The sequence below is a fragment of the Chiloscyllium punctatum genome, chromosome 25 (genome assembly GCF_047496795.1).
Source record: "Chiloscyllium punctatum isolate Juve2018m chromosome 25, sChiPun1.3, whole genome shotgun sequence".
Classification (NCBI taxonomy): Eukaryota; Metazoa; Chordata; class Chondrichthyes; order Orectolobiformes; family Hemiscylliidae; genus Chiloscyllium; species Chiloscyllium punctatum.
Genome location: NC_092763.1, coordinates 64047192 through 64060778, shown reverse-complemented (window position 1 = coordinate 64060778; position 13587 = coordinate 64047192). Strand labels below are relative to the sequence as shown.

Sequence of the window (13587 nt, the reverse complement as noted above, 5' to 3'; positions counted from 1 at the left end):
CCTGGAATTGATTCATCTGCCACACTGAGGGCAACTGTGACAGTTTAAAATACCTGACCAATTGTGGCTAGTTGTACATTTAGTGAGATGTTCAAAACTGGCTGCATTCCTACCTAACTTTCCTCTTCAAGAATTAATTTGAATTTCACTTTAATTCAATTTGGCAATAGACTTCAAGTAGAGAAGTCGGATTGCTAGGAATGCCAGTTTGTCACAAGTGATCACCCTTGTGTTCTGGTGAACAGATCAGCCTGAAACATTAACATTTTCTCTTCACGTATACTGCCTGACCTGATCATTTCAAACACTTTCCCAGTTATCACCATTGTATTTAATTATAGCCAGTTTTCTTCCAGAAACAAACTGCCCTCCAAACATATACAAGCATAGACACCACAGTAGTTTTCATAAAGCTCTCAATTTTCACATTAAAATTTCACACCTCTTACAAAATGATCAGACAGACGGATTGCCATCTGATTAAACTAAAATCTCCCACATGCCGTTTATTTGCACAGGAAACATTAGCTTGCCAACAAATAGGGGGGATTAATAGAAAAACAGGATAGGAAAATAAAAATGAAATTAAAGACTTGCATTCATGTAGCAATTTACACAACTACCAAACATATCAAAGCACAACATATCAAGGCATTAATGTGCTTTTGAAGTGTTTTCACTGTAATACTGTAGGAAATGTTGCAGCCAATCTACGCACAGCAAACTACCAGAGATAGCAGAGTAATATCAACCATATAATTTGAAAATTCATAACAACCAGGAGCAGGAATAGACAATTCAGCCCTCAAGACTGTTCCATCATTAAATATGATCAAGCTGATCCTTGGCCTCAACAATTTCCTGCCCACTTTTCATTCCTCTTCAACATACTACTAATTAAAAATCTGTCTATCACCTCATACTTGCTCAATGCTCCAACATTCATCATACTGGAGTAGAGAATCTCTCAGATTCATGACACTTTGAGAGAAGTCATTTTTCCTTGTCTGTTTTAAACCTGCTACCCCTTACCCTAAAAGGATGTCCTCTCATTCTACATTATCCTACAAAAGGAAACCATCCTTTCTATGTCTACTGTCAATCTCCTTTTGCATTTTACATACCTCTATTAGATCTCCTCTCATTCCTCCAAACTGCTCAATCTCTCTTCAAAGACAAACCAGTTTCCTCTGAAATCAATCTAGTGAAACTTCTTGGAACCGCCTCCAATGCAAAATCGCTCAAAGGGATAAAAACTATACACTAAACTCCAGATGCAGTTGTTTAATGCCTTTGTTACTACCTGCTATACTTGCATACTAGTTTTCTCTGATTCATGCATAAGGACACTCTGATCCCTCTGCAGTGAAGCACTTTGAAGTTAGATGATAAGTTGCCTTTATATTCTTCTGACCAAGATGAATAAATCTTACGTTTATCTGCATTAAGCTCCATCTGAAAATTTTGACCTGTTCACCTAACCTAGCTATGCACATTTGTGCATTTCTCATTTCTTCACCGCAACTCACTTTACCACTTATTTTCATGTCTTCTGCAAAGCTGGCCATTGTACCTTCTATCTTTGCTTCTCAGTCATTAATATATTCATAATATTCATAAATAGTTGTGGCACCCTTCTAGTTACAACTTGCCAATCTGAAAAAGACCCATTTATCCGAATTCTGTTTTCTGCTGGTTAGCAATCCTTTAAGCAATTCAAAAGACAACGAAAGCAAAATAAAATATTTACTTAATGCTTTTACTAATATGTCCTAAGCTGCTTCACAGAGGCTTTTTAAAACAGTACCAACCTTGGTAGTAATAATTGTTTATGTTTATAGTTATGATAGAGTAGTTTTTGCATATATAGTTTTTTGATTGTATATTTTTGAGTCTTTATTTACTTATGCTCGGTGTTTTGTAAGCAGGGTTCGCCCTCCAAGGGGTTCAAGGGTCTCTGCAAGGGGATATGGCTAAGTGTCTTATTAAATCGTGCATGTGGAACATTAAGGAAAGTCATTCACCTGTTAAAAGGAAAAAAGCCCTTTCTAGCCTTAAGAGGGAAAGGGGTGATATTGCTTTGTTGCAGAAACCCATTTTGATGATGGGGAACATCTGAAATTACAATAGGAAGGTTATGACCAGGAATTCTTTTCATCCTTTACTAATACAAGTAGGGGAGTGGCTGTACTTATCCAGAAAAATCTGCTGTTCACATTATTAGAGCAGGTGAAAGATGACCAGGGATGGTTTGTGATACTTAAAGCCCTGATACATGGGAAGGAATATGGCATTTTACATGTCTACTGTCCTCCGGCACATCCCTCAAATTTTTGATTAGTGCTTTCCCTAAGTTGAGTGCTTTTGGAACACAGCACATTACTATGGGGCGGGGGGGGGGGGGGATTTTAATTGCCTTTTGAAATCAGACAGTGGACAGGATGCCTTGTGGGCCCCCAACTATTTCTTCGCAGGCCAAGCAGGTGGTTGAATTATGCAAGGAGTTGGGGCTGGTGGATATTTGGAGATGTCTTCACCCTACCGGCAGGGACTTCACCTTTTTTACAAACCCACACAAATGTCACATGAGGATGGACTTCTTTCTGGCTCCCTCAGCCCTTCTGGATTCAATTATGGGTTGTAAAATTAGGCATATAGCTATCTCTGATCACGCGCCAGTATATTTGGAGGTTAAGACGAAGAGTGAAGGGCTAGGTTTGCAGCACTGGCATTTGGACCCTTTTCTCCTTAAGGATTCCAAATTTGTGGAATACTTTTGAAGGAGTTTCAGGAATTCTTGACTACCAACTCAGGCACGGCTAGTAGTCCATCTATGCTGTGGGACACTGCTAAGGCCTTTGCTTAGGAGATTAGTTATTTCCTATTCGGCTAGCTGGAAACAACAGAAGGAGGAACAGCAGCGCCTACTTGAGACGTGGTTGAAAGTCGCTGAGGCGGCACATTTTGTGCGGCCTTTGGTTACTAAGCTACAGCGGATCACAGCCCTCCGGGCTGCCTTGAAGTCAATACCAACACAAAACACAAAGAAAGAACTTGCTTTTGCTAGATAAAGGCTGTTGAAATGTGGGGATAGGCCAGGGAAGTATTTAGCGTATCTGACTAGGAAAAAGCGTGCTCCCCAATCCATTACTGCAATCAGGGACAGCGCCGGGGTCCTTACATATGATGCTAAAAATGAAGCTTTTCGGAGCTTTTGCTCTGAATTGTATCGGTCTGAGGGTTGCGAAGATGGGAGGGCTAAAATGGAGACCTTTTTAAAGAACCTGGACCTCCCAGGGGTAATCTTGGAACAGGCCTCCCTCCTTAATGCCCCCTTGACAGTTCAGGAAATACAGGAGGCAGCTAGGAAACTTCAGAGTGGGAAAGTGCCTGGTCCTAATGGTCTCCCAGGTGAGTTTTATAAGGAGTTTATAGGGATTCTGTCAGGGCCGCTGTTGGAGATCACTTCTATATGCATGAATGCCTACTGCCATCTTTGCGTGTAGCTAATATTTCCTTAATTCTTAAGGGGAAGATTCCTGAGGATTGTGCCTCATACAGGCCCATTTCTCTATTAAATTCAGATTTCAAGATTCTGTCTAAGATCCTGGTGCTGAAATTGGAGAAGGTGTTGCCCTATACTATTAGAGAAGACCAGACAGGCTTGAAAAGGGACCATAGGTCCTCTAATAACATTAGAAGGTTGCTGAATTTGGTCCAAGTTTGTCAGCAACGATCGATTCAGGGGTTGGTGATTTCCTTAGATGCAGAGAAAGCATTTGACTGTGTGGAATGGCTGTATCATTTTTATGTCTTAGAACCGTTTGGGTCGGGTGGAGTCTATGCTAGGTGGGTGGAGGTTTTATATCACCACCCTCTGGCCGCGGTCATCACTAACGAGGTGATGTCTGGGAATTTTAGGATTGGTTGGGGTAGTCAGCAAGGCTGCCCCCTTTCATCATTGTTGTTAACATTGCTGATAGAGCCGCTGGCAGAGGCCATTCATCAGAACGTCCACATAACCGCTCCGGAAGTGGGATCGCGGGCATACAAGATTACACTGATGCGGATGATGTACTTCTGTTTTTATCGAAACTGATGACCTCTATACCCCATTTGATACAATGTATCAATTCATTTGGGGCTATTTCAGGATATAAGAATTAACTGTGCAAAATCAGAGGCTATGCCTTTGGGGAAGCTTAAGGATGTGCCAGAGGAGATCCAAGATGGAGGTGGCCCAGCAAGTCTGAGTCTATAGTGCTCCTCCCAAGACTTGGGCAAAGTGGGCCATCTGCCTCCACCACATTTACCAAATCATTTAAAATAGTTTTTATTTAATGTAATTAGTTGCTCAGTACTAAACTTAAACAGTCTAGTCTCCTGTAAAAATGTCTTAGGGGGAAAGGAGCCCGCAGTCGCCCCAGAGGACTTACCTCTGGTGGCAAGTCTCTCGGAAATAATCTCCAAACTTGACACGAAGATCGGCGCCTTCATCAAAGAGTCCCGGAGCTGATTGGACTCACTTTCAGCCGCGCTACAAAAGCACGACCGAGACATCAAGGAAATTGAGCGCCGAGTCGGAGGTGCAGAGCTAAAGGCCATGACATCCGAGACCATAGCAAAATCGGCCGTGGATTGGGACTGGACTCTCGAACAGTGAGTCCGGACCTTAGAAAATCACGAAAAAATATTCGTTTGCTGGGCCTTCCCGAACGGGAAGAGGAAGGCCAGCTTACAGCGTTCGAGCAGTGGCTTCCACAGATATTAAATCTGGAGGCTGGATCAGGCCAGGTAAGGGTGGAATGGGCCTACCAGGTTGAAACGCGCGGGCCCAGCTCGAACCAGCGCCCCCGCCCAGTCCTGTTCTGGCTGCAGAGCTACAAGGACAGACAGATGCTCTTGGAAGCTTCCAGAAATCTTGGGAAAGATCCCCAAGCCATGATTTATAAAGGATCCAAGATCATATTATTCCAGGACTTTTCCCAGCTTTGGTCCGAAACAGAAAGGTGTTTGACAAAACGAAGCAGCGTTTCAGGGACTTAAACATTCAGTACTCCTTGTGCTACCCAGCGACGCTACGCTTTAGCCATGAAGGGTCCGTGTACAACTTCAGATCGCCGGAGAAGGCCAAGGAATTTTTTGGACACTCTTAGATAAATTGTAAGAGTTAACTGATGCTGTTTTGCCCTCCCCCCACCCCGGTTGACCCCCGTTTTTCCTTTCATTACCTTACTTTCATTACTATTTAATATTATCTCCAGGGGGGTGGGGAAAGGGGTTTATTTATTTGTTCTTCACTTAGCAATTTTCTCCCCCTTTTTTTAATATATATATGCCGGGGGGGGGGTCTAGTTATGTAGGTGGGGGGAGGTGGTTACCTTATCCTATTTAATCTCTGTCTTTAGGAGCGAGGTTGTTTTCCCCTGTTATTTTGTATTACTATATTTAATTATTATTTGTTAAGGCTGTAATTTTATAGTCATATATGTTCATATATGGTATTAACATTACCAAATATATCCAGGTGTTTTTGGGGGGGGGTGGGGAGAAGAGAGGAGGGATAGGGTACTCACTTATCTCTAGCTCAGTATTATATTTGAATTTTCTTTATCCTACCATGGGGTGTCTGGATCAAGGGTGGGGCACTGGTTGGGAGAGGTTATGATGGATTTTTGGAAAGGAAGTGATGCCCCCGGGAACAAGGGGGAAGATCTCAGTTTAAATATATTTTATATTTTTTTATTTAGAAATAGTTTTTTTATTATATTGATCTGAATGTATTAAAGAGCCTTTAGTTTTGTAAATTTTATATGCTCTATGCTCAGGATGTTTTGGATAGGGTTTCTTCTCCCGAGGGTTCTCAGACTTGCCTGGACAATTAAGGTTAATCAGTCGATTAAACGGTGCACCTGGAATGTCAAGGGGATTAATTCACCAATCAAAAGGAAGAAAATATTATCAAATCTCAAGAAAGAAAGGGGTGACATAACTCTCCTACAGGAGACACACTTATTGGATAAAGAACACTTGAAATTACGACTGGGAAGAGATTATTTTCCATTCTCTCTTTCTTTGCAAGGAAAAATATTTTGGTAAACTGGGTGGCTGAGGGCCTCATGGACTTTCGAATTGGCACAGAATAATTATGGAATATATTTCCCCTGACTTTGTTACAAATATGGTGCACCAAAAAACCGAATTATTCCATAAAATATGGAAGTCCTTCTTGAATTACACAAATACAGATATTTCGGTCATCCTAACAAGGGCTTTTATTTAATTGAGATGACGACCCTGGCTGGTCCGCGGCCCCTTGGGAGTGGAATCCCGCACGAATAGGGGTTTTGTTACGATTTGATGTTAACACATTCCGAGCATGTATTTCACAACTCAATTTGTGTTATCCGTCGTGTTTTTTTTCTTGAATAATGTAAGAGATTTAATCATACACTCTAGTTAGTTGTTGGTTAGATGAGTAGTTGGTTGAGTTTTGTCTTTTTTTCCCTCTTGGTATCTCTTTTTTTCTGTTTGATAGATTTTGGTTATTATTTATTTAAGATTTAATAGTATATCAATGTTTATACTTGAGTTTTAGAAAAAATATTTGTGTAAACTTGTAAAAACATGTTAAATTTTCAATAAAAAAAAGGATGTGCCAGAAGTTGAAGGTGGTCCTAAGTTCCCTTTTAAGTGGTCACGGGCAGGGTTCCAATACCTAGGCATTTTTATTACACCCAAGTTTGATCTGTTATTTCGGACTAACTTTGCTCACTTGCTCGACAATATTAGGCAAGATCTCCAGAGATGGGAGGCTCTTCCAATTTCATGGCTGGGCCAAAAATCTCTCATTAAAATGAATGTACTTCCTCGTTTGCTTTATCCCATGGGTGTGCTCCCTATAATGTTTCCCAGGTCAATGCTGCGTAGGCTTATAGGGTGGTTTGGTTCCTTTGTCTGGCATCGTGGGCGGCCCCTCATCAAACTTACTAAATTGCAGTTGCCTCAAGGAGGGGGAGGAGTTGATTTCCCAGACATCAGAAGCTATCAATTGAGTTCCCTGCTGTCCTTTGTCTGCGATTGGTTAGGTAACGATCCAAACTCCATATGGCTGGATATTGAGGCCTCCCAAGCAAAGTTCCCTCTTATTAACCTGTTGTTCATGGATAAGATGTGGACAGTTATGGACCACTGCCGCAACCTCATTGTCATTAGACACAGAGGGCGATGCGTCAGAGTGAGGGTTGTTTATCCCAGACTTCGCCGCTTACACCTATAGTTAGTATGCCAGGGTTCCGACCAGGAATGATGGACTCGGTTCAAACTATGGGCAGTGAGGGGAGTTTCTAGTTTGGGAGACTAGTTTAAGGGGGGAGGTTATGATGTCTTTTGAGCAACTGAGCTGCAAATAAGGGTTACCCAGTAGAGATCTTTTCCGTTTTTTCAGGTTAGGGATTTCATCCAGAAGACGACTATGGTTCTCACTAAGCCCTATAAGCTCGATACAGAGAGATTGTTGCTACGTTCCACAAGCACCCTTTTCGTTAGTGCCCTCTATGCCTGCTGGGTGGCAGGGCCTGGCAGGATATTAACCGGTTATGAGAAGTCTGGGAGCAAGAGCTAGGAGTGGAGATCTCTTCTGAAACATGGGAGAATATTCGAAAGATCTCAATCTGTAATAGGACATGCACTACGCAGTTAAATGTTCTGCACAGGGCTCATCTGGCACCAGACCGTCTGGCATAGTTTAAAAAAGAGGCATCTTCAATGTGCCCCGAATATAAAATAAGTGTAGGTACTCTTACCCATTGCTTCTGGACATAGGGAGGGTATTGAGGACTGAAGTCAAAGTAGATCCGATATCTCTCCTCTTAGGTTTACCGAATTTACCATCTTTAGATGGGCATGGGAAGAAACTATTTAATATTCGTGCATACTGTGCTTGAAAGGATATTGGAGCAGGAGGGGAAGGATCCAGTTGTTGTGGTCCACGTTGGGACTAACAACATAGGCAAAGCCAGGGTGGAGGACCTGTTTGGGGATTATCAAGTACTAGGAAGGAAATTGAAGTACAGGTCCTCAAGGGTCATAATCTCTGGATTACTGCCCGAGCCACGTGCCAATTGGCATAGGGATAAGAAAATTAGGGAAGTAAACACGTGGCTAAGGGATTGGTGTGGGAAAGAGGGATTCCATTTCATGGGGCATTGGCATCAGTTTTGAAACCGGGGGATCTGTACTGTTGGGACAGTCTCCACCTGAACCGATCTGGAACTAATGTTCTAGCAAAGAGGTTAAATAGGGTGGTCAGTAGGACTTTAAACTTCTGAGTTGGGTGTGTGGGGGGGGGGGTAAGTGAAAGCGACAGGGAGTATGGAGTTAAATGGAAAGATAAGCAGGAGGATAGCATGTAGCAGGTGGATTTAACCTTGAGGCAGATTAGGAATGCAGCAAAAAGGAAGGATAACTTAGGACATGACTTGCAATATCTCTAATGATAAGAATGTTAGCATTAAAGCACTTCACCTGAATGCTTGTAGCATTCTTAACAAAGTAGATGAACTAACGGCACAGATCATTGTGAATGATTATGATGTGGTAGGCATCACAGAGACATGGTTACAGGAGGATCAGGACTGGCAGTTAAACATCCAAGAATTTACAACTTACCGAAAAGACAGGGAGGTGGGCAGAGGGGGTAGGGTGGCCTTGTTAGTCAAGAACAAAATTAAATCTATGGCACTGAATGACATAGGGTCGGATGATGTGGAGTCTGTGTGAGTGGAATTGAGGAACCACAAAGGCAAAAAAACCGTAATGGGAGTTATGTACAGACCTCCTAACAGTGGTCAGGACCAGAGGCGCAACATGTACCGGGAAATAGAGAAGGCATGTCAGAAAGGCAAGGTCACGGTGATCATGGGAGACTTCAATAAGCAGGTGGACTGGGTAAATAATGTTGCCAGTGGATCCAAAGACAGGGAATTCTTGGAATGCTTACAGGATGGCTTTTTGGAACAGCTTGTCATGGACCCCACAAGGGAGCAGGCTATCTTGCACCCAGTGCTATGTAATGAACCAGACTTTATAAAAGACCTTAAAGTAAGGGAACACTTAGGAAGCAGCAATCATAATATGGTAGAGCTCAGTCTGCAGTTTGAAAGAGAGAAGGTAAAATCTGATGTAATGGTGTTACAGTTAAACAAAGGTAATTATGAGGGCATGAGAGACGAACTGACGAACATCGACTGGAAGCAGAGCCTAGCAGGGAAGTCAGTAGAACAAAAATGGCAGGGGTTTGTGGGTATAATTGAGGACACGGTACAGAGATTCATCCTCAAGAAAAGAAAGATTTTCCGGGGAGGGATTAGACAGCCATGGCTGACAAAGGAGTCAGGAAATCTATCAAAGAAAAAGACAGATACTATAAAGTGGCCAAGAGCACTAGGAAATCAGAAGATTGGGAAGGCTACAAAAACAGAGGATAACAGAGAGAGGATCAAATATGAAGGCAGGCTAGCCAGTAATATTAGAAATGATAGTAAAAGTTTCTTTCAATACATAAGAAACAAACAACAGGCAAAAGTAGACATTGGGCCACTTCAAACTGATGCTGGAAGCCTAGTGATGGGAGATAAAGAAATAGCTGGAGAATTTAATAAGTACTTTGCGTCAGTCTTCACAGTGGAAGACACGAGTAATATCCCAACAATTAAAGGGAGTCAAGGGGCTGAGTTGAGTACGGTTGCCATTACAAAAGAGATAGTGCTAGAAAAGCTAAAAGGTCTCAAAATTGATAAATCTCCTGGCCCTGATGGGCTACATCCTAGAGTTCTGAGGGAGGTGGCTGAGGAAATAGCGGAGGTGTTGGCTGAGATCTTTCAAAAATCACTGGAGTCAGGGAAAGTCCCGGATGATTGGAAGATCGCTGTTGTAACCCCATTGTTCAAGAAAGGATCAAGACAAAAGATGGAAAATTATAAGCCAATTAGCCTAACCTCGGTTGTTGGTAAAATTCTAGAATCCATCATTAAGGATGAGGTTTCTAAATTCTTGGAAGAGCAGGGTCGGATTAGAACAAGTCAACATGGATTTAGTAAGGGGAGGTCGTGCCTGACAAACCTGTTAGAATTCTTTGAAAAGGTGACAAGTAGGTTAGACCAGGGAAACCCAGTGGATGTGGTCTATCTAGACTTCCAAAAGGCCTTTGATAAGGTGCCACACGGAAGGCTGCTGAGTAAGGTGAGGGCCCATTGTGTTCAAGGTGAGCTACTGGCATGGATTGAGGATTGGCTGTCTGACAGAAGGCAGAGAGTTGGGATAAGAGGTTCTTTTTCGGAATGGCAGCCGGTGACAAGTGATGTCCTGCAGGGTTCAGTGTTGGGGTCGCAGCTGTTCACGTTATATATTAATGATCTGGATGAAGGCACTGGGGGCATTCTAGCGAAGTTTGCCGATGATACGAAGATAGGTGGACAGGCAGATAGTACTGAGGAAGTGGGGAGGCTGCAGAAGGATCTAGACAGTTTGGGAGAGTGGTTTAGGAAATGGGCTGATGAAGTTCAATGTGAGCAAGTGCGAGGTCTTACTGAATTACTGAAGTGAAAATACACAACCTTAGTGATGTCATGAATGAAATCAGAAGTCATTGAGATCAAATGTGATACCTAGGTTGCGACAACTTGGTTTAATCACAGACTGTTGCAAGGGAGAGAGATGGAGTTGGCAGCTAGGAAACGGAGGTTGACAGAAACATGGGCTTCAGCCTTTCCAATACTTAAATGATAAAGCATCTAATACTGGAGCTTGGATTAAAAGCCTAATAATTTAATGATAGCAGAGTCAAGAGTATTATGGTGGTCTAAGATGGAGTTAGATGTTGTCAGCATACATGTGAAAACTAACATCCTGTTTTCAGATGAAGCAGCATGTAGATGATGGAGAGCAAAAGCACTTCGAAACAGTACACTTTCATAAGATACCTTCCCAGTTAAATGCTGGGAACTCGATGATCCACACCCCAAAATACAGCGACAAAACGCATGTTTCACAAACATTAACCTTACAACTGCCAATGATAATCAACTTTCACCAATACCAACTCAAACATCACTTTTAGATATTATACTCATTATCAAAGTGATTTGTTATAAAAAACCTGTGATGTAATAATGACATAGCAGAATCAGAAAGGCATGTTCCACCAGATTAGGTCAACACACATGTAGCTTTTTAAAAAATATACAGGCCACACCTCTTCATTCAACAAAAACGGTCAGTTTATGTTAATCTATTCCTGGAAGCATTACTAGCGATTAACCTATGATCACATACCCCCACAAATTATGGTGTGCACGAACGAAGAGGGGAGGGGTGGGGGGAGAAGAGGGGAGGGGTGGGGGGAGAAGAGGGGAGGGGTGGGGGGAGAAGAGGGGAGGGGTGGGGGGAGAAGAGGGGAGGGGGAGAGGGATGGGGGTGGGGGAGGGAGAGGGATGGGGGTGGGGGAGGGAGAGGGATGGGGGTGGGGGGGGGGAGGGGGGTGGGGGGGGGGAGGGGGGTGGGGGGGGGGAGGGGGGTGGGGGTGGGGGGGGGAGAGGGGTGGGGGTGGGGGGGGGAGAGGGGTGGGGGGGGGGGAGAGGGGTGGGGGTGGGGGGGGAGAGGGGTGGGGGGGGAGAGGGGTGGGGGGGAGAGGGGGGGGGGGGGGGGGGGGGGGGGGGGGGGGGGGGGGAGAGGGGTGGGGGGGGAGAGGGGTGGGGGGGAGAGGGGTGGGGGGGAGAGGGGTGGGGGTGGGGGGGAGAGGGGGGGGAGAGGGGGAGAGGGGTGGGGGGGGTGGGGGGGGAGAGGGGTAGGGGTGGGGGTGGGGGAAGGGGGGGTGGGGGTGGGGGAAGGGGGGGTGGGGGTGGGGGAAGGGGGGGTGGGGGTGGGGGTGGGGGTGGGGGAAGGTGGGGTGGGGGTGGGGGTGGGGGTGGGGGGTGGGGGAAGGGGGGTGGGGGAAGGGGTGGTGGGGGGTGGGGAAGGGGGGGGGGAAGGGGTGGGGACCTGTAAAGGACAATGTTACCGGCCTCCAGCCTCGCTCAACGACTGACTGACAGTCTTTCACATTCCTACCGCCCTCCACAGCTGCTCACCTGATCGCTCTTCTTATCAAAGCGGCACCCGGAGCTCCTTAGAGTGTAAGCTGAGCAGACGGGCTGTAAGAGGTAAACGAAACGACGCCTCTGCAACTGAAACCGACATCTCCCAGAGAACCAGAGCGCCGCCATCTTCAGCCCGCCCCGCTGCATTGTGGGAGCATCAACGTCACGTGACCTGGCCGCAGCGACATCAGCAGGCACTATTCCAGAACTGCAACTGATGTCGTAACAATGTTCAACAATTATAATACAGTATACAAGAAGTGGTCATGTCTGCAATGAAACTCAGCATGACAATCAGCATCATTATGGTTAGAATGTCCAGTGAGTTATGCTGGGTAACATTGCAACCAGTTACAATCATATTCAAAATTATTACTGTCTGCAAAAATATTTAGCATTATTACAGCCTGCAATAATAAGCAAAGAATCATTCTGAAGGGTCACTGGATCTGAAACGTTGACTTTGCTTTCTCTGTACAGATATTGCCACACCTACTGAGGCTCTTTTTTTTCCTGAAATCATCATTACTCCTCTTTCAATAATATTCAGCGGTATTGCCGATTGATTTGATTTATTGCCCCATGTACCTAAGTTCAGTGAAAAGCTTTGTTTGCAAGCAGTGCAGGCAGATCACAGTACCAAGGACATACAGATCATAGCGTGAAAAAAAAAATTGGACAGAGTAAGATGTACAGATTTGTTGTTGTCGCTGTCGTCATCATCGTCGTGTCTATCCCGCGAGGTCAAGGATGATGATCTTCGTTCCGTTGATCTATCTGTGGGCTCTCGGGTGGCTTATGAGTCCAATCTTGGCTTTAAATGTTATTCAGCATTTGGGATAAGTAGTTCCAAATGGCAGATTGGGTTTTGGTTGTTGCTGCCTCGCTTTCCACTTTCTTCTCTTTTCTTCTAGATCTGCACATCTGTTGGCTTTGAACACTGCTGTTCCTTCTTGGATGATGGATTGCCAGAGTTTCCTGTCCTTGGCATTGGTTTCCAATTGTTGATGTCGATGTTACACTTCTTCATATTGGCTTTTAAAACATCTTTGAATCTCTTCTGTTGTCCACCTCTTTTACATTTGCCTTCTTTCAGCTGGGAGTAGAAGATTTGTTTCAGCAGATGTTCATCTTTCATCCAAACAACATGACCACTCCATCTTAGTTGGTTTTTGTTGACATAGGCTTCAATGTTAGTTGTTTTTCCTTCATTCGGCATGCTGATGTTGGTTCTTCTATCTTCCCAGCTGATATTCAAGATATTTTGAAGGCACCATTGATGGAACATTTCAAGTGCCTTCAGATGTTGTCGATATGTTGTCCAAGTTTCTGATGCATACAAGAGCGTTGGGATCACCACTGCTTTGTAACTAACATTTTAGTGTCTGTCCTAATGTCACAATCATGAAAGAATCTTGTTTGGAGATGTCCAAAAGCTGTTTCAATGCAT

General features: G+C 44.2%; 1 protein-coding gene across 3 annotated transcripts in view; it reads right to left on the bottom strand.

Moving 5' to 3' along the window:
- The window catches only part of abcb7 (ATP-binding cassette, sub-family B (MDR/TAP), member 7), an 87681-nt gene extending 75387 nt beyond the window's left edge, over window positions 1–12294 (bottom strand). For all 3 annotated transcript variants that reach the window (XM_072595423.1, XM_072595422.1, XM_072595424.1), the window contains exon 1: window positions 12129–12294. In XM_072595423.1, the coding sequence (XP_072451524.1) occupies window positions 12129–12284 (156 nt within the window). In that variant the 5' untranslated portion in view covers window positions 12285–12294. The remainder of the gene's footprint in view (window positions 1–12128) is intronic.
- Window positions 12295–13587: the final 1293 nt, after the last annotated feature.